This window comes from Anser anser (assembly GCF_964211835.1).
Source record: "Anser anser genome assembly, chromosome: 1".
NCBI classification, from domain to species: domain Eukaryota; kingdom Metazoa; phylum Chordata; class Aves; order Anseriformes; family Anatidae; genus Anser; species Anser anser.
In genome coordinates, this window is record NC_139720.1 from 46481626 (window position 1) to 46503776 (window position 22151).

At 34.6% G+C, this 22151-nt stretch overlaps 1 protein-coding gene across 5 annotated transcripts in view; it reads left to right on the forward strand.

The window, feature by feature from the left end:
• The window catches only part of ANKS1B (ankyrin repeat and sterile alpha motif domain containing 1B), a 440891-nt gene that overhangs the window by 211310 nt on the left and 207430 nt on the right, over positions 1-22151 (forward strand). For all 5 annotated transcript variants that reach the window (XM_083852386.1, XM_083852391.1, XM_083852392.1 and 2 more), the window contains exons 13-14: positions 5986-6569; positions 8571-8643. In XM_083852386.1, coding sequence (XP_083708512.1) covers positions 5986-6569; positions 8571-8643 — 657 coding nt within the window. The remainder of the gene's footprint in view (positions 1-5985; positions 6570-8570; positions 8644-22151) is intronic.

A 22151-nucleotide genomic window follows, 5' to 3' on the forward strand; every position in this document is an offset into this window, starting at 1 on the left:
TCCTAGAGTGAGAAAACATTGCACTTCCTCATCAAAGATATCTGCAGACAACATACTGACATCAAAGATCTGGATCTTGGTCAGAGCACCATGTTGTTTGCTGGGTGAACTAATGACGTACTGAATATTGCTACTTCAATTTTTAAATACTTTGAATCTTCAATCTTACACGTTTTCTTGTTGATAATCCCATTATTATGATCATTTTGACAATACAACCAATATCACTAGTGAAGGTATTCTAGTGTGTCCAAAGCGATCTTTACCATGAAAATATGACTTCGCTTACCATCGTTCTGTTTCAAATGGTTCCAGCTTACCTAAGTGGTAGGAATTGATGAGAGGGTACTCTCCAAATATTATTCAGGTGTGACTGTTAGTTTTATCAATCAACTCTGTGGAAAAAAGAGTTGAGAGTAAATTTTTGGACTGACATTACACATGTGCAGAGTATGCTGCTAAAAACATCTTTCTGGATCAAATGAAAACAGAATATGAATATATTAGTAGTACAGGTGTCACAATACAGTTGTTACCATAGCTATAGAACAAATTTTTAATGGATTTTTATTTTACATTAGAAACTTGTGCCATGGCAACAGCAGTGCCTGTTAAAGATGTAACTCTGTCGTTATAATTTATCTATTACAGCTCTTTTCATTACTATTATTAATAACTATTATTCTGCTGAATGTATTTCCATTTTAAACATGGAATCTCTTGAGATACAAATGTGAATAAGCTGACTTCTAAGTTTACATGAATGCAAATTTTCTAAAAAATAAAGTGAGAAATGGTATTCCACAGAGATCTATGTATGTACCACAAACAACTGTGCTGGGGTGCACCAGTGTGTAAATAAATAGCTGATTGAATTGCAATCTGCTGCCTAAATGCCAGTTGGGTTGTATATAAACTGGTGATAATAGCAATGCTTATCTGTGGCTTTGAGATTATGACAGAACTGAATTATTTGTTCCAAATGTAAATGTATTCCATGCAACACAGATACGGCAGTATCACAGTGATTTTCATAACAAATGGGAAAGCTGTGGGTGCACTTGTAATGACACTAGGAATCTATTTATATATTGGTATTTAGGATAATATTTACAAGTAAAAAGATAAGGAGGGAAGACAAGCAGCATCTGATGAGGAAGCAAGATCTTACAAAAATAAACATCCATACAAAAAGAAAGAAAAGAGTTTATAATAGAAAACTTCTCTTGATCAGGATTTGATCCAAGAGCTTTACCTTCTACATCTATTCTCTCTCCATGGTATCCCCATGCTGTTTCTTAAAGTCCATTCTCAGATGATTTATGCAAGAGACTATGAGAAAACAAAACTATTATCATAACTCACATACATCTATACTCAGTGAACTCAGTAATATAAGTTTGTACAATATTCTTAGTGCCAGCTAAGTTGGTTAAAAAAAAAAATCTAATGAAAAGGTTCAAAAACATATGATAAATTAGGAGATAGATAGAACACCTTAGGAATGGACAGTCCTGATTTCTGAGATGTATCAGCAGATTTAAGATTAATTCTAACCACAAAGGACATGGATCATCAGTATAGACAACTTACTGAAAGGATCTTTTCAATGCATAGTTCAAAAGAAAAAAATAATTTTAATATGTTTGAAAAAAAAGACAGGAAAAAATACACAAAACATCACATTTTATACATCACTAAGAAGTCTCAGAAGAAATACTGGTTTTGGTATCATTTTGGTGTCTTAAAGTTTATGGCATAAATATTCAGCAGTAAAAAGACACCTGTAAGTATTAGGAATTGGTAATTATTAAAAGCTAAGTAAAGATTTTATTTTATTCAAGTACAGTTGCCTATTGTAGCAGTTATAGAAAAAGCATTACGTTATCCTATTTAGTGTTTTTCATACTTTAAGTTCTTGAGACTGAGATCTTAGTAGGACATTCACATGGGCAATGAAGACAGGTAGTTGCAGTTTTAGATATAGCAGTTTGAAGAGGATTTTTCATATCTCGTGTTTCAGGTATTAAAACAATAAATATTTCCTTGTAGAAAAAAAAAAATCTAACAAATTATTTTACGATTATCTCTTGCAGGGATTTTTTTTCCTCCTATGATTTATTTAGAACATTACAATGACTGATATGCTACTATACTGCTTAGAGCAGTGGTATAGTTCAGCTCTGTATTCTTACTCGTAATAATCATTAGCTGTGGTAGGAAACTAAAATAATAATACCAAACTGTATTGGTAAAAAAAAAAAAAAAAAAAAAAGCCTAACAGTTACGAATTTAAAAGTCAGAATATTTAGAATTACTATTGGTCATGGAAGTGTTGGTTGGAAGGGACCTCTGAGGTCCTCTAGTCCAGCACTCTGTTTTGATGATCAGACCATACATGATCTTTCCTAGCCTAGTCTTGAAAACCTCCACAGATGGAGACACCACCTGTCTGGATAATCTGTTCTAGGACTGTGGTGCTGCATGCATGCAGCATGCTTCTTAACCTTTATCATAACTGCATACTATATTTTCTTGACAACCCCAGTCTTTTTTATTGCCCAATATAGATTTGGTCTGCATTGCTCAAAATCAGTGTGAAGCAGGCATACCTATGACATCTTTGCTTCCTTTGTAATATAATTTAAAAAATTCTTAGTTAAATCAAAAGGTATCAAAGAAAATAAATGACAGTTGAGGCAGCTGAATACTGCCCAGAGAAAATGCTATCTCTGACAGAGCTTTTGTTTTGCTCATCAAGACAGACCAAACTTTATCCAAGTAGTTATTAACAGCGTTCCTTATTTTTTGAATGCTGAATTTGAGACTTTAGGGCTTTGACTTACAGAACTACTAAGTCAATAACAACCGTGCTTTGAAAATATTCTGTGTTATATGTTAAATACTCTGAACAAAGCAAATCTCAAAGAATATCAAATTGGATGCCCAAAATTTCTGGACTCCCTGTGCCTTTGTCACATTTATCAGATTAGGATGTTATCACATTATAGACTCACCTTGTAAAGATAATGTGTGAACCACAGAGATAATGGGCATCATACAAAAGTCTCAGGAGGTGCTGACTTACTTGGCATTCAAAGAAGGATTTCTATACTATGGTATATAGGTAATAGTACTACTCTTTCTGAACAAGGAGAATATAATATATTGAAAAATTCTCCACTAAGCAAACTTAATTCTGAACAGTAAAAGAAACAGGCAAGGTTTTTTTGGAACAATAGTAGGTGATCATATAAAAAGTGAAATACAATGTTAACACAGAAAACTACATGTTGTACTGGCAACCTTTGTTTTCATCTTCCCTATCTTCCTTAAAGTGTTTGTGTTTACATCTTTATGTCTTGTTTAAAAGGTGAAAATTACAGGTAGGATAGAATGCATATGTATACAATACAATAACTGTACTAACAGATCAAGTTGAAAAGATGCATACAATATACTTAGAATCCTTCCATCCATTGCAAAATTCTGCCACTTCAACTAACAAAATAACTGAAAATAATGTTTTGGTATGGTGTCACAGCATCACGGCTAAATAGAAGTGAGATACGCTTTTTAGTTGTGACTACATAAAGTTAATGACCATAGAAGAATGGGAGTTCTCAGAAACAATAGTTTTTGTCTATAGTAGCAAAGTGAACAAAATCATGGTATGAGATGGTGCTTGGAGTCTGTACTGTTAAACTGTTATGTGGATTTTGGCAAGGTTTACCCAATGACCAATGGATACCAAGCAGTACCTAACTAAGACAGTGCCCAGACATTGCTCAAGTTTTAGCCGAGGCCAGAGACCATTCCCAGTAACTGGATGTGCCAGCTGTCTTGGGAAGAAGGAGAGTATGTAGGATATGAGGCAAGTAATTCCTTTAGATCCTAAGAATATTGCTTGGCCATTTTTATTTGCTAGTATAGATGTAGCAAAAATCACATAGGTATTAGTGAAAGCCTTGCAATCCAGGTGTCTGTAATCTTTTCTTTTTCCTGATTTACTCTTCTTTCTTTATCTTGACAAACACATTTATCTTTTAAGTGAATTCAACAGAAAGTTGTAAGACTTGTCTCTGGAAGAGTGGGATAGGATTCAGTTTGTGATTATGTAGGTATCCGAATGCAGACTGGATGCCATCTCCCATTATAGTCATTGGCAGTCTAGTCAATACAGATAATGGAGTACGGAGAGAAATTCAACTGACTAGCCACAACATACGGTGTGTGGCATCACTCTCTAGCATCCATTGACTTTATCAAACTGATCTCTAACTATGGTGGGACATACTTGTTACCCTTTCAGATACCTAAAAAGAAGTGTCTTAATCTGGATCTGAATCCCATCTACTGAAAATTTTATAGAAGTGAAGAACACCAAGGTCAATCATTATTTACATCATTTATTTTTCATGCTAAGTTCACCTTCAAGATGTCAGACTTACAATTAATTCAGCCACTTTCAGAAATCAAAGAAAGTAAGAATATTCCATGTCCTCTCTTTCTCATGCTTTTTGCCCCCACATCAACATTTCTGGAGTTATTAATTCCTTAAACTCTGTCGTGTTCCATATTCAACCTTTCAATATAACAGTCATTATCTTTTTAGTTGCAAAATGTCTAAAGTATGTATTTTAGTCTCTCTTTTTTTTTTCCCAATGAGAAAAGTAGATTTTCTTAGGTTGCACTCCTAATCTTGATTAGAATTTTATAATGATAGTTTAACAAATGCCAGAAACATGTAATTTTAAATTTTCAAGCTGCTGACTAGTAGAAGAATTGATGGGGATTTGAAATGCACACCAAAATATTTTTCCTACTATATATGTATATCAAATACTGTCTTATTTTAGAAGTGATATTTTGAGATTTTATTTTATTTTGTTTTACAAGAGATATTTTAGCCAATAGCAGGAAACTGCTCAATTTCTTTGCAAATAATGACGTATACCATGTTTGATTCCTTCTGGTGGCTCTTGGTGTCCATACAGTCCTACAGTTAAGAGTTTACATATGTACATAGGCTTCTAGCAGGAATGAGATATATGTCTTTATCTTTCATGAAGTAGTTATTGAGATGCAACTGTTTGTGGGGTCACAGTTATTCTGAATAGAATACGCTAACTTAATGCCGTGTGGATAGAGTGATGTGATCAATAGGATGACTTTAAATGATAAGTTAGAAGAAGTTAGAAAAAGATACAGATAGAAAAAAGGTCTTTTTTTTTTTTTCCTGATCCTTACAGAAACAGGCATAAATAAGAGCTATACATTTTTAATAATCCGCTATGAATTGTGTCAAGAAATACATTTTTCTGCAGTTCCTTTTTTTTTTTTTTTATGCTAAATTGCCTATAAAACTTGTTTCAGTTCTTAGGAAAAGACTTGATTTCATATTATTTTACAAAGGTTACTATAACTCTGAAACTATTCTTGCAAGTTCCCAGAAATAAAAACAACACTCAGATCTATTCCTTAGAGACTGTCAGTTAAAAGGCATAATAGTGTAAATTCACTATTATTATAATGACTATAAAAAGAAATATTATTAACAATACTCCTGATAATACAGGTTCTTCATGTATTTTAATACCTATAAAGTAACTAGCTAATTCATTTTACAAAGTTGTATAATTTGTACACAATTCAACTCAGTAACAAATTAAAAGAGACACCATCAAATTAATAGAACAGCAACAACCTATTTTATTTTATAAATTTTCTTTTTCCTGGAATTTACGTGTAGTATTGAGTGGTTTGGGCTTTTTTTTCAACCACTCAGGATAAATCTGTCAAGTTCAAGGAGAGAATTGTTTTTAAGAGAATAATAAATCAATTCATATCATAAGTATCTTTTCTTTCTGTACATAAAAAAGAACCAAGCAGCATACAAAAACCATTTTGCAGAGAGTAAGGTTTTTGTTGTTTACAGTATTTTATCACCCAGTTTTTTTTACAAGTTACTCTCTCTCATTTCAGAGCGTCTTTGCCATGGAGAGACATCTACTGAAAGTGAGCTTCCTGAAGGACACCCCGCTGAGCAGTTTGCAGGTTTACTTCATGGATCATCACCTGCATGTGACCCACCTGATAACCCACTCCAGCTGTACAGCAAAACAAACCAGTGCAGTAGTCCACTGGAGAAAAACATTTTGAGCAAGAGCACAGTGCAGCAGATACAGCTACGGAAAGAAAACAACCCTGATCCTCCTGTTAAGAAAAAAAAGCCACAGGTTGTAAACAGAACCATATTTCATACTAAAACTAAACCAGTGGAAAACCATACACTGGTTGGCACATCAACAAGGATAAGTGAACAGTGGGTTATTACTACTGGAGGATTTGTTGAGCGAGCATGCACACTTGGGAGAATACGATCTTTACCAAAGACTTTGCTTGAAATGCATTTGTACAAAAATGTTTCAAAATCTGATTCTAATCTTATCACCCATCCTCCAAGTGACAAAAAAGCAAGAAGCAACTGGAGTGAACCCACACCAAATCAACAGTGCTCTAAAGGAAATTCTGAAAGAACACCTTCCTTCACATCAGAATGGGAAGAAGTAAGTTTTGATCATTTTTAAGAACAAGCAAATATACGGTATTGTGAAAATACTGTTATTTTTTCCATATCAGAGATGAAATAAAAAATGAACTTCCACACTACAAATCCTGAGAGTGTATCATAGTCTAATGCATGGTAGTTCGACAGCTGGCACAAAATGCAATGCATTTTTATTCAAAGTGCTATACGTTTAATGAAATCTATTGTTTCCATAGCGAATGAGGTAATGCTATAATTTGTTGTGACATTTAAATTATTTTCTACTAAACCCCTCACCACTTACACTATTAAAATTCATAAAAGTATTGTGGCTATTCCCATTATTTATATGTTTGCTAATTATTTCCCATCACAGCAATGCCCCCCAAGAGACAAAAGATGATGGCAGAAATGGAGAGTCTAAGATTTTAGGTTGATTATGCATTCCCAAACCCTGTACATATAATGTTCCTCTAACTGGTGTATAGCCTGTGTACCCAATACTTGGCACATATCTTGTGCCTTGGTTCATGTGTGAAATGGGAATACCCTTGTAGCTACAATGAATTCAGAACTATAAAAAGAAATTTCCGTGCTGAATTGATAGTACACATGCTTTCTCATACAAAATTCTTTATTTTAGTTTTAGAGCTTGATTTAAATTAACTTTTATACCTCTTTCTTCTAATTTATTTTTTTCTTTCTACTATACTACATTAAAAGAATGTAAGCAATTCTTCATAGACATGAAAGTTGCCATCTTACTGAGGTAAATTAAGAATGCAAAATGTTTATATCTTTACTGCTGATATAGAGAAGCAAGCATTTCTCTTTAAAATGACTGTCATGGGGCTCTATATACATCTCCAGAGTGCCATTTTATTTCAGAAAAGCAGAGAGTTTGTTTGTGTGATTGTTTACTTTTCTGGGAAAAGGTTTCCAGCTCATTTAAATGTCTGGTTCGATAGGACATATGAAGGTAGTTTTTGCTGTAAAGGAGATACTTTCTCAGTGGAAAGGTACTTAGGATCAGGTTTTGATCCATTAACCTAGATATATTGAAATCCTGAAACTAGTCAGTTTGTCTTTTCAGAAGGTTTGATTGTTCTTAAGGGTAAGAAAAATGTAGTTTATCAAAAAAGTATGTATGAATTCTAAGTTGTCTAGATTTTCTCCTGTCACCAGTGACAAATACATAGTATTAAAAAAGGAGTCAGATTTCAGAGTAGTCCTAATATTAAGCTCTGTAAAAATTGGTTCCCTGTGTCTGCCTTAGCAACACCAGTCTTTTCATTCACTTTTTGTATGTGTGTGTGTATGCCGTTCTTATGGAAAAAATAGTAGGTATAAAAGTTCTGACATAGTAAGTACAATGTAATTTGCAAATGAACTTTGGCATGAATGTAGCTCTGTTTCACAAGTGGTATATGTGGGCACAGCTATGTTTCATACCTATCCAGGGTCCTTGGAGCAGACAGAAAAAAAGGGAGCTAGGAAGTTCTCTGGAAATCTTAAATGAACAATTGATTTAGTACTTTATAACACAAAAAAGTATATATAATAATAATAAAAAATATTCTTATGCATTAATATTACTGCTTAAATCATGTTCTTGTGGTTCACGGCTATCACCAAATAAAATTATCCTATATAATTAAAATCCATTCTGTCGTATACTTTAATACATGCACTTTTCTCCTTTGTATCCATATACAGAAATGTCATGAAGTAGTTTCAAAGACTGAGATATAGCTAGATGACCATAATCATTGGTATGACAGGAGCTATACAGCAGGAAAAGAAAAGAAACATTAGTTTCAAGGTTTAGCTTTTGATGTGTACAAATATGTTGCAAAATAAAAACCAAAGTGGAGAAGTTAGTTGTCACCATTTGATTTTTGCCTTTTGCAGTCTTGATTATACTGTTGTTTTCTTAACGAAAGTAATTATTCCAGAATTTCATGCATGAAAAACTAAATATAACAATCATCAATTGTTTTCACTGTTCTCTTTTTTATAGATTGATAAAATCATGAGTTCCATAGATGCTGGAATTAATACTGGTCTGGGGGAAATGAACGATCACGCTACAAGTAAGGAAAACCAGCTTAAACTCTTGTTTAATTGTGCTTTAGCTGGCTATAGGGAAATCATAGATATATATTGCAAAGTAAACCATTGTTTTGAAATCATTTGTAAGTATTTGAATAACCATGAACAGAATCAATCTTGTTTACTTTTAGAGAAGCATTAGGCTCAGTATCCTGGAGCTGTTACTTTAAATAGCAATTTGGAATCATTAATGTTGCTTTGAAATCTTAACAGAAAAATACTTCGTAACGAAGCCCTTCTACTAGGGCTATTTTCCAATCTTTTTCAGCTAAATTTTTGTTCGAAATGGTAGGACACTCAATGTATATATAGTCCAATAGCTGCCGACACTTTTTAAAGCATTATATTATCTAATATTTGGCACAGTACGGAAAATGTTGCTGACAGCCAGTGAATGGTGTTAACAATGATGGGAAAATTTGCAAACCTTCTCTACCGTGGTGAATTCTAAGAACTTTAGTCATGACTAGCTTGTTGGTGTGTTAGCATAAATCTGTGGAACTGTACTGATAAGAATTTTGGAAGTATTTTACTATGTCTTTTTCCTAGCTGGTGGAAAGAAAACTGACTTGCATGACTGAATAATTTGGTCTGGAGGCATATTTATTTAAGCTCACCTCTACTAGCACATTCCTGCTAGCGATTCCATACAATTATATATGTTTATGTGTCAGGCAGGACACTATGTACCTTATCACTTAAGATTTTTTTCAAAAAAGTATTTTAACAACCATTAATTTCATAGAGAATTATATCTATATGGCATGAAACTCTTATCAATTAAATAGAGTTGACACAGCTATTTTAACGTAAGCTGGACAATAACAAGGGAATCTAGGAAAATGAGAAAATGATTGATTTGAATGCAAATATGATTGCAGATCAAACAAGCAGATTCAGATTTTGTTTTGGAAAAAAGTAGGGAGTAATACAATGAAAACTGCTAGGCATGTTATTGTGGCAGGCTTTTTTTTTTTCTTTCTGCAACTTGCAGTGTCAGTATAGAGAATTATTCACAGAGAAACTTTAGGTTATGAGATAGTAATTTCTGAAGATATAAGAAATTCAGGATTTGCTTCTTATTATTTTTATCATGATAGTGCACAGGCACCACACAAAATCAGGCCTCTATTAAATTGTGCAGCAAGTAAGAGCTATGAAAAGGAGACAAAAGCTACAGTATGAGTATTCAAGTTTGCATAACTTAGTGAGTCACCAACCCTGGAGGTCTTCAAGAAACACGTAGCTGTAGAACTTAGTAGCATGATTTAGTGGTAGACTTGTCAGTACTAGGTTAAAGGTTGGACCAGATAATCTTAAAATGTTTTTTCCAACCTGAATGATTCTATGATTCTGTAATTCTATGATATCCAAGCACTACTCCAACCCTTCCTTTGACTGACCACAGTTGTTTTTGTTTTGTTTTGTTTTGTTTTGTTTCATGTAAGATCAAAAAGAATCTCTCAGAAACACTTGTCATTAGGCATTTTGTGACTTCTTCTGTACACATTATTTTTCTTGTCATTCAAACATTACATTTGATTCTTCAGTTCTTTCAACTGGCAGGAGATCTACTCTTTTCATCGCTCTTCTTTTTCCAGAAGGGACTCTTAAGTCACAACTTTTCTATTCAGTGTGCAGCTGCCTGCAAACTAACATTTTTTCCTTTCTGTCATCTAATGGTCTTCAGCTTGTTTAGAATGATAATCTGATTTTGCTCTTAATGAAGGAATCAAGCTATGTACTATGAATCAAAACAAAACTACATTTCTGTAAATATAATCAATTTTGCTGTACATGCAAACTGTAATAAAAACATTTATTTCTGTTACAGAGCTAGCTATATTAAGCTTTGCATATATGATTTCCAGTTTTCATTCCTTTATGCCTTTCCAGCTTCAGTCAAACTCAGTTCAGGCAGCAAGCAATAGAAAGTGTTATAATATTATGATATCAAATATTTGATTTATAATAATGTCAATACATTTGATATAACACAACATTAAACGCATTATAAAATATAAAATCATAAATTATAATTTATTAACTTGTAAATTATTAATTATAAAATGCATTATATCTAAGATTCTATACTTAAAGAACATTCTTATTTTGTATTAACAAAGTAGTATGGTTATCTAGCAGAAAATAAGGAGTGTTTATTTCACACAGCAGACTGGGTTCTGCTCCCACTCAAATTGAGCCTTAATACAGCGATATGTGTATATCTAATAACATATTTTACTTGACTAATGTTTTTAGCTTGTATTAATTACTACTTGCTAACTAGCACAAGACAATAAATGTCTTTCTTACTGATAAAGTAGCAAAAGAGATTTTTAGATAGGTCTTTGGCCCTAATGAATGAGTTAGTTTGAAGTGTTCTGCAGTAATTCATCTCATGCTCCTCCTATTTAAAATATATTTTATTGGCAAAAAGTGTCTCAGGTGCCTCATTGTTTCTCATGGGTGCTGCCTCTGCCAATATTCAGATGTTGGCATTGTCTGGATCCCAGTGCACTTTACTTAGGGTTTTATCTGCCCAAGTGTTGTAGTGCTAAGAACCTAAATTCCATCTCAGAACTTGCCATTCACATTTTCTCTTCTTCCTAGCTCTGTGCTAAGCATAACACAGCCAAACATAAAGAACTGGCCTATGCTTAGGAAGAAAAATTAAGTAACATATGATCACATAATCAGAAATAACTTTATCCATTTATATATAAATATAGGGGTTTTGTTAGTTTTATTTTACTATATGAGTAAAAAAAAAATTAGCTAGTAGAAATTAAAAATAATGAATTATTTAATATTCAGACTGTATAAGTCAAAAAGATTTCACATAGAGCTGAAATCGGCTAAATTATTGAGCATTATATAAAGCTTCACTTTTCTTGCTAGCTTTTTAAACAGTAAAATTTCTGATAATACTGAAAAGCAAATGTAGCTTGATATGCAGTTCTTCGTTTTAGTATTTAATTAGTCCTGTGTTTTGGTGTTATTATGAACCATTAATGAAAAAAAAAAGAAATTAAATTTAAGCACAAATAATCTAGTATGCATTAAGAGCTTTTTCTGTTGCATAGTATCACACTCAGCAAAATATATATATGTATATATTTGAGAGGAAATACATCACAAACTGATAAATCAATAGCTATATTTTAAATTAAACAATGATGACATCTTGTGATGAAATCCTTGAATGGATTTACAGGAACTTTGGGCTGTATTTTCCTAATGGTGAAATCTAGGAAAACTTCATTTAAGTTTTCAGAGGAATCTCTTAAGAAGCAATTAGAGAGGCAGGGAAAGAAGAGAATCTAAACTGAGTATATCATGAGAACTTCATCCACAGCATGTATCTGGAAGCAAAAAATATTAATCAGCGCTTTCAGTTTGTTGGCAGTACAGGTACTCGAAAAATAACTTGACACTAGAGAGGCTGCTCACTGCAGGTTTCTTCTGAGGGCAGGTAGCATTCCACATCTGAGTAGCTCGCAACTGAAATCAAAGCCAGGAGTGCTGACCAGGGAGCAAGTAATAACTAATCTTAAGTAGAGATTTAACACATGAAAAAAACATTTCTCCATAGCCTATAAAATTTTCCTTGCTGAGAGGAAATAAAAGATGGTGTTGGCTAGTGACCTTCTACTATAAGTGATATGGAGACATCTACACCACTTGGAACTTAGGTTATGGCTGGTGTGTTTCTTCACAGGAGCCCAGATTTACCAAGTTGTAAAGTATCCTATTGATCACTATCATATGATAAACATTTACCTGGATCCTAATAATACTGCCAAGAATTATTCTAAGTAAATCAAAAGTGCTTCATAGGTCTCTGTGGCAATGGATGAAATGGTTGAAGATTCAAGATATATCATTGTCTATCCTCTTCATTCTTAGTCAAGTTACACCTTATTCTACACCCTAAATATAACTGCATGAATTCTATTCTGAGAGAAAGGAAATTAAGAAATGTGGTGAGGACAAAAATCTTCATCCTAAAATAAAGCAAATTGGACATTGCTCTAACCCCTGAGAAAGATAGGATTACTGAAAACAGGATTAAAGAAGTGACTAGACAAAAAGTCATGGGTCAGTTTGCTGTCTATCTTAGCTGTTAGTATACTAACAGAAGAAGAATGAGGAATGGATAAGAATTAATGGAAGAATTAATGAGGAATAGACAAGAATTAATTGAAGATTATGACAAAGCTAGCATTGCAGAGAATCTATCATATATACTACGTTAAAAGTCCAGTCATTTAGAGGGTATAAATTCTTCAGGAAGATGAGGAAGGGGAAGGAGAGACGAAACATTGGCTTGTGTTTTAAAAATATGTTTGCTTTGAGATCTTTAACATAGGATTAGTTTAGAGCTGTTGAATGTCTGTTGGCATGCATGAAAACAGAGAAGAATATGGTGGTTCTTGGTACATATCTGAAACAATAGAACTTGATAGTAATTGGAGATTTAGCTATCATGGCAGTTGTTGGGAATGAAATTACATTGGCAGGCTACCCAGGAAAACATGTCTCAAGGAGGTAGATGTCAATAAATTTAGATAATTTATTTAAAAAAAAAAATCTCTAGGATGCAAGTTAAAGGGAACTTTGCCTGGAAATGTTCAAGGCAAGGCTGGATGGGGCTTTGGGCAACATGGTCTAGTGGAAAGTGCCCCCACCCACGGCAGGGGTGTTGGAACTGGATGATCTTTAAGGTCCCTTGGAACCCAAACCACACAGGTGTTGGACTCAATGATCCTTGTGCGTCCCTTTCAACTTGGGATATTCTATGATTTGAAAACATTACAAAAGAAAATAGATGCAAAGTTTTAGGCTGCATTTTGCTGTAGCTAATCATATGAAATCCTATGTAGGAGATATGTTGTGGGGATTTCTTTTTCTTCTTTGTTTTTTACCTATTGTTATGAACACTTCATAGTGGCTTGCCATGCTTTCTGCTCAGCTGACAATATTTGCACTCTCAGCAAATTAGTAATAGCTGATGCTATTTTGCCTGGTTTTGCTACTAGACGCTGACCGTTCCTAGCTCCAATTCAAGCAAAATCAGGAAAGGTCAAGGAAACCAGCATTTGTACACGTGAAACCAACACTTGAGCAGTCGTTTGCCTTGACACCCATCTGGATTGCAGCTGCAAGAGCTGCAGCTATGGCTGTAACTGGGAAAGGTCCTCAGCCTCCACCGGGCCTCAGACCCTTTGCACAAGGCAGAACCACCTTTTTGCCTTTTAAAGCTGGTAGTAGTTTATAATCAAGGGAATTGTTGGGCAACATCAGGGCTAAATGGGTGCATGCAAATAGAAATATGCTTTTGCCACCTTATGTGGCTGTCATACTAGAAGACTCCAGCTGAGCCCTTACCCTCATGCCTCTAATAGCAGACTTTGTCTCTGATGGTGAGTCTGAAGACTTGTCTAATTCTTTAAAGTTTCTTGGCGGCACCTGTAAGAAAGTGGAGCTTAGCAAGTAACCCATTTAGGACAATGGCCCAGATTGCACATCAGACAAGACTACTGCTACTCTGTATTTCTCTGAAATTTGTGGGTTCTTCAAAAGAGCACTACTAGAGGCATAAATATAAGCTGCACCAATGTGAAGAAAAAAAGTCTCAATGACCAGCTTGGTTAAATTGTCATCCTTTCTTTCACCTTAGAAATAATGAGGAAGATTTCTCTATTTATTAAGTATAGTAGAATAATGCAAGCATGAACAGACAAGTCAGAATTGCCAAAGCACTCTGTCAGATGCAACTAGCAAGAGAAATAGAGATGTAATATAATTATATTGGTATATTAATAACGAGAAGAGAAACAAAGAAATCTTTGGCACCATAAGAGGTACCATAAGAAGGGATAAGCTGCTCATAGTGGGTGCAGAGAAGGCAAAATATGTAATAACCTTTTATCACACATTTCCTGAAAAGGTCATTGGTGAGCATATGGCATGCACAGCTAATCCTAGGGCTAGAACCTTAATGGTAGATAAAGAAAGAACAGGTTTTATAGGTTAGGTATCTTTAAATTGATTTTATGAACTTCATTTTGTGTTTCATAACAGTGTGAAATAATTTTAGACCCATTTGTTGTTTCCTGAGATAATTCTTGGGGAATGGATGAGTTACCAACAGACTAAACGACAATGATGTAAAGTTTATCTTTAAAAGAGGAGAGGAAGGAGAATGTAAGGAATTATTTTCAATTCATGGAAGAGTTGCTGAACAGATAACTATTAAAGTATCTAGAAAATAACAGTGAAATAAGTAACAAACATGAATTTGTCAAGAGCAAAACTATTAAAGCAGTCTAATGCCCTGTTATGAGCAGATATCAGATTTTGTAGGTGAGGAAAGAGCAGTAGATGCCCAGTATTCTAACTTCAGCTAAGCTTTTGACATTGTCTCATATGTTCTTCCTGTAAGCGAATTAAGTAACCATGTGTTTTATGAAAATAATGTTAGGTTAAACAGAGTAATCTTATCCTTAATGTCTAAATTTAGACTTCCATCATGCAGACTACATTGAATACAACTGAGCTAGTTATACGGAGTTAGATAAGCGAGCATTTCTTCAGTATCGTATTCATCATCTAAATATATGTAGCATAGAAAATGGCACTAGACGTATCTAAAAAGGGAGCCTAGAGGACCTCCTCAGATGTAGATATCTAAAACTATTTGAAATGAATCTCCATCTCCTCTATAGAACAATATTATAAGGGGAAATATAAGGTGGGGTTTAATAAATGGAACAGCTGTGTGTTTTTTCTATTTTTTTTCTTTTTCCAATACAGTAGATACTTCCACTGATCAGTAACACACATTTCGCAAAGGATTTAGAAAAGCTAATATGTTTAAATATCAGCCATCTGCACTTCTCTGGTAAAAAAGAAGAAACACTTCAATTTCATATTTGCTTTGCCTAATTATAAACATTTTTTCTGGAATAAAGAAAGCCATGGTTAGCAGTATTTCTGTGTTAGCTAGAGCCCAGCAGCTTTTCAGAGATATGTGATTCGGTTTACTCTTGCAAGTCACTTGAAAGGGAATGATCAAGGAATTTTCTACTGTGGAGGTAAGCTTTTTAAACATGGGTAATGGCTATCATATCATCATCATGATTAAAGTAATAATTGTTTCAAGTCAGAGCAATTAAAATAAAGACAAGGAAAATAATAAAGGTCATTCCACATTGAGTTAATCTACAAACAATTTAGGACTGAGCTAGGCTTTTGAGAGAACCACTTCTGTCAAACGTATTCTAGCATGTGGAGGCTGATAGGCAAATTTATAATTTTGCTAATCATTAGTTCTTATTTGGATGCTGTCCATAAATGCAATACAAGTCCACTGTAGTCAGGTTTTCTTTGTTTAGATGAGCATGTACCTTGAGTGCCCTTGTTGTTCTAATTAGAGGAATACAGGGTGTATTTTCCTGAATTATCCTTCAGTCACTTGATCTGCATGGCCTGGAGTGTAATATACTGGAAAGCTTTTTTCTTACAACTGAAGGAAGTAAATTTCTTAGTACAGTTAGCAAGTTTGGTTTTCACAAAGTGTATTTTCTGGCCCCCCCCCCCCCCCCCCTTTTTTTTTGGTGCTTGGTGATAATCCTAGCATCTCATTCAACATCTGTGTCTAAATATCAATATGAAGACTCCAGACTTTACTCACTGAGACTACCTGAGGAAGTGCCTTTCAAAGATTAATGCTGATTGTTTCTGGGTGTATACAACAACTGTAACATATATAAGATCATTGTCAAGGAAGCTAGCATAACTTCTCAAATATTTACTCTAGCAGTGTGTAATATCATGTCTATGACTTCAGAGAGACCAATGAGTTGGCTATTCTAGGGCTACTTTGACACCAGAAGGACTCTGGAACAGACAGGTATGCCTGAGCTGACTACATATGAGCCCTATCTCATTTGAAACTAGCAGAGTTGTAGTGGGCTGTGCTGTGTTCAGAATAAACCCTACAACTCCAATTTACATCAAGTTTTTCCACAGACAAGACCTTACTGCTTCTGCATGCTATGTATGCGTGTTTCTATGTCAAGCAGTACAGATTTAATGCCGCACATTGACAGTAGATCATGGAGAACTGTATTAGAATGCATTTTGTGGTGTACTTCCTCTGATAGTTCATATTGGAACTGAAGTTGTAAGCATTCATCGTTTAAACATTATTTTCTTTGTTTGTTTTGCCTTGTCTACTGATATGACCAAGGCTACTGCTATCAATTGACTCCTCCTTCTCAATATAGGGAAAATTGCAAGAAATTTTCCTCTTTAGATTTATGAGGGATGTGAGTTTGAGCACGAAGGCTGTGAAAGTAAAGCAGATATTACTTCAGCAGACTAGGAAAAGGTGGAATCATGTGGGGCCATAGTCAGAAAAGCTGAGTAAGAGGAATAAGAGTTTACATTACACACTGTACAATTGTAATGTAATTGAAATTGCACAAACCTTTGACTGCCAGAAGCAACATGCTCAGCTTCCTCTCTTTCTTCTGTCTGTTCTGCTGCCACTACTCAGACATGAAGCCTTCATCTTCCCTAGTAAGGTTCTGCCTATGAAAGCTAACATTTCACTCCAAAGAAGTACAACTTTCTTTTAACAAACGAAGCCTTGTTAGGCTGGCCCTTTTCTGTTTGCTGCCATATGGTTGCAGTTTTGGCAAAGTGGTCTTCCTCCAAAGCTGTTAATATCCTCCCTCCTCAAGGGCAGAAAACAGATAAAATATAAGTACTTAATTAAGGCAGAATTTTAATTAGATATGTGTAGGCATGTTGGCATAAGGCAATTTTCACAGCGGTAAGTAATATATTTGAAAGTATGTACTTTAATTGTAATTTAGTGTCTCTTTTGCAGTAGTTCTTTCTCCTTTTTAAATCTTCATGTGGTTAAACTAAGCACTTTGATAAAGTGAGTTTAATTCATGGATTTTAATAAAATGAGACATGCACCCTCTCACAAAGTGGGAGACCTCTTAAAGTTTGAACCCACAACTCTTAACTTTGCAATAGCCAATGATAACAACCAGACTATAAAACAAGGATAATATCACTTCCCTCCCAAATTCTGCCTTCTTATTGAAGTTGATATGCAGTGTAAAAAGACCAAAATATCTGTAGCATCATAAAGAGGAAAAAAAGAATAGGCAGAGGGATCCTGACTGGGTAGCTGAGAGAAAAGGGGGTTGATAAGAGCGGACAGCTCAGCAACTGGTCTCTGCTCCCAGTGCTGTTTGATGCTTCATCAGTAGCAAATGCAGTTTAAATTTCTTAAACTGCAAGCCTCTGAACTCTTTATCACCATTTATAGGACTGCACTGTAGGGAATAGGCCCATACCTTTGGGTCCGATTCTGTAATTCCTTATATCTGTTTAAAACTCCAAAGTCAACATGAAATTTTAAGTCAGAATGGCAGACTTGCTGGGGGGAATTCAAGTAACTAAAGTCAATATGAGATGTTATGGAAGGTGAAGGTGATGCTTTTTTTAGACAAAACTATTTTCAGTCACTCTCATTCTCTTACAAATATCACTCACTTTCACATTCAGTGCCCAAAGGTGCCATGGCTTGTGTGTGTGTGTGTGTGTGTGTGTGTGTTCGCGCGTGTGTGTGTGTCCATCCAACTTGCATCCATGGTCAATTGTGTGTGATATAAAAGGCAAGAGTTGCTTACTATTGTATCATCATTACATCTGTTGGGTTGCTTTGATTAGCAGTAGCTAATAACTCTTTTTGATAGGTGTTAAGGGGTCAGCAGTTACTATGCTGTGATTGTTTTGATTTAGAATTTTTCTAACTTCAATGGTGCTCATTGTTTTTGCTTCCTTATCTTTCATATTTTAGGGCTAGAGTCTTGTCTTCCTTTTGGAATAACAAGGAGATACATATCACATACAATGCTCTGTAAAGTTGTTGCTTTTCTCTTGTGTGAGTGTAGGGTCTTTTGCTGGCAAATCATCTGTGCTCTTGTTTTATCAGAGTGTCTTGATAAAAACATTCCTTAGTATTTTATAACTGTCAGCTATGTCCTTTGTTACCAATGCAGACTACACCTGTAACCCTTTGTACCACTGTCTTCTGGTGGTTTCACACATGCGTTTGTATTAATGCATCATTCATACCAATCTTCATATTTATTTTACAAATCTCTGCATTTCAAATGATTTCAATGGTCATTTAGGTGCATGTGATTGCCTAGATTATAACATAATGGAGGACAGACGGCATAACGCTATAATTATCTAGAAGAAGTATTTTTGACATTTATTTACTGAGATCATGATAGTCATAATGCATTACACTGAGCTTACCCAAAGATCATATAAATTCTCCAGAAGAAATTGTAAATAATTGGATTAATGTTCTGTTGACTACTACATTGTAAAAGCCTAACAAGAGATAAAGATGCATCTGTTTTAATGATCCGTTGAGTACCAAAACAAACCTTACAGACGACTGGGCAAACTGCAGGATAATTGTAGAGCTTTTAGCTATGTTTTATAATAAACACAATGGGAGTTGGATGCAAAAAGCTGCAAGCATTTCTTTCATTTTCCATTATTCATGTATTCCTACTATATTGGCAATTTTACCCTGTAGTATCGTAAATGTAATATTCAGCTATATGCTCTTCATATACCAATTAATTAAAGTTGTTTTTGCAACAGCCTACTACAAATGAAGACAGACTAAACTGAAAGTAGAATAAAAATGTATAAATCAGATCATATTTACCCGTGTAGGTGCTCTCATGAATTATCTTTTTGCATTTCCACTGAGCTGTACATACTGTATCTTTTTGCACTGCCTGGTTAAACATTGCCAGTCTATGTCTATCTAGATAGGAGATAAAAGGAACAACATAGATAGATTGTTTGGAGACGTCAGAACTTAAAAAAATGGCTTAAAACATTTTTGAGGTTATTTGCAGTAGGACTGAAGTCTTGCTGTTTCTCATTTGAACCACGACAGTCCAGGTGGAGTATTCAGAATCTGTGTGGTCTCCACAAGGGTTGTTTGGTTGGGTTTCACAAAGGTAATGTCAGAATGTTTGTTGGTGTACTTAAAAAGTGACAGGCTAATGGTGCCTTCATTCTACAATCCTCTCATAATCATTCTACTGTAATTCCAGAGGTTGAGACATTTATTTCAAGCTGTGATAAATGATAGAAAAAGAAAATTATCAGATTACTTGAGATTTTGAGAAGTCCTGCTTAAATTCAATTTTTTCCTTGCAGTTTAATTTGAACCTTGTAGTCATTTACACCCATGTATATTAATACTGAATTCAACTGATGTCACTGAATTGAACAGCATTTACTCCTTAAGATGAAGTTTAATATCAGGTTCAAAATGTATGCAAAATAGGATTTAGCACCTCAGTGGAGTTGAAAGCATCTGTTGAAAAATGAGGCTTTCACAGTCTGTGGCTAGGAAATACTTTAAAGAGAACAGAATATTCCTAACTTCTAAAACAGACTTTATGAAAACCATAAAGTGATTACCAAGGATAAATCTCTAAAAGTTTGTTCACTATCTTTGTTTTTCTTTTGTCTGAGTTGAAATAGATACTACTCTTGTACTTGACCACCAAACATATGAGGGTTAGGGATTTCGTGGCTACTGAGACTATGATGGAGTTTATCTTTCATAAAATATATAAAGATCTAAGTCTGCTAAAACTGAATTAATAACAGATTCTTGAAAGTTCAGTTGATTCACTCATCTTTCCTTCTTAATCTAGTAGTCCTTAGACTTAAATAGATATGAATCCTTGGAAGCTCACATTTCTAGTAATCACAAGAACATCACATGCTAGTTAAAAATGTTTGGCTTATTATAGAATTTACAGCACAGAATTGTTTCTAGTTTTAGTTCCACCTACAGAAAATGAATTAATTTAAAATATTAAACTAACTAAAGTGTATTCGTTTGCTTTCTAACCCAGACTGTTAACCAAGTTCGTGATCATAACACTAGAATCAATTTTCCTGTTTCCTTGTCATTTATTCAGAAATATACTGTTTGAACGCCTTAAAATCCTTCAAGAATTATTTGCTTTACTACATACCACCTCTGCTTCTAACCCATGATGTAAGAAACTTCCCAGAACTTTGTTTTTCTAGTTTTTATCCACTGCTGACTTTAGCTCTTTATTTTAGTTTATTGCATTACTATAAATCTTAGATGTCTGAGGTTAAATTATTGATTGCTAATATGAATTAGTATTAAATGCTAAGAATAGCATTTATTGTAAAATTGTGAATTGTTCTGATATCTACTTCTAAAGTATATTTATTATTCATGAACATGCATAAGTTTGGATAAATATATCTTATGAATTCTGCAGTTTGATTGTTTTTTCTATTTATGAGATGTGATGGACCACCTCAGTTACTTAGTGCTATTTCTGTTTTCTGGTAGACTATTTGAAATGTTTTAGAGAACATAATTACAAAGAATAAATCTTAGTACACAGATCCCCCTATTTGCAGATCAATATAGTGTTCATATAGAGACCAGCCATTCCTCTCAAATTTATACAAGCAAAAATCCATGTTCATGAAAGTTTTCAAACAGTGAATAGCAGGGAATGTAGCTAAACAGCTCTAGACCTGAATTTAAGAATGACTGTAGGTGTTATTTTTGATTATTAAAACAGATCTAGTTTTGATCTTGGTTTAGTATATTGATTATTGTTAACATCTTATGAAATGTTAGTGAAACCAATCTGACTACTACCTTTTCAGGTGACCTACAGCCTGTAGGACCACTTGAGCTTTTGCTGAGATCCATTAGCCTTGAGAAAGGAAAGATGGAAAAAATGATGCCTGGAGTACAGTTAATTAAACTTGTCCAGGAATCTGCATTTCTATCATTCCAATTTCTAAAACAAAACATTGTGCTGGAGCAAGTACAATGCCATGAGAAGTGTTCACAGTGTCTGTAGGCATCAGTGCAGATTCCTGAAGCAGGATCCTAGGCTCCATCTGCGGGTAGGGGAGGCCAATTCAGAGTTCCTACTCCAGAGGCGGTAGAGTGAGAGTTGAGAAGTCAGGCGTGAAGGAGCTTGCAGACAGGAAGAGCAGGGTTTATGTAACCTCATGCATATGCAAACAGTCCAGTGAATTGCCAGAACTGCGGCAGCATGCCCACCCACTGAAGTAATGTCTTTATCGTTCATTGAAAGATACTGCAGTTTTCCTTTGGTGTTGCACAGCCTGTATTAGCAGGGATAAACATTACAGAAGGTGGTCAGATTTAGATTTTTTTGTACAATGAGGCAAGTTTCTGTTGATATCCTGACTTTTTGTGAAGGAGCAGAGAGGACCAGCTGTTCCCTAGTGGTGGCAAGCTGTACCCTCACCCACTAAGTGCAGTCCCAAAGAGCTATGTGGTGGAAACAGGCTCCATTGACAGGTGCAGACAAGGGGAGTGATGAGC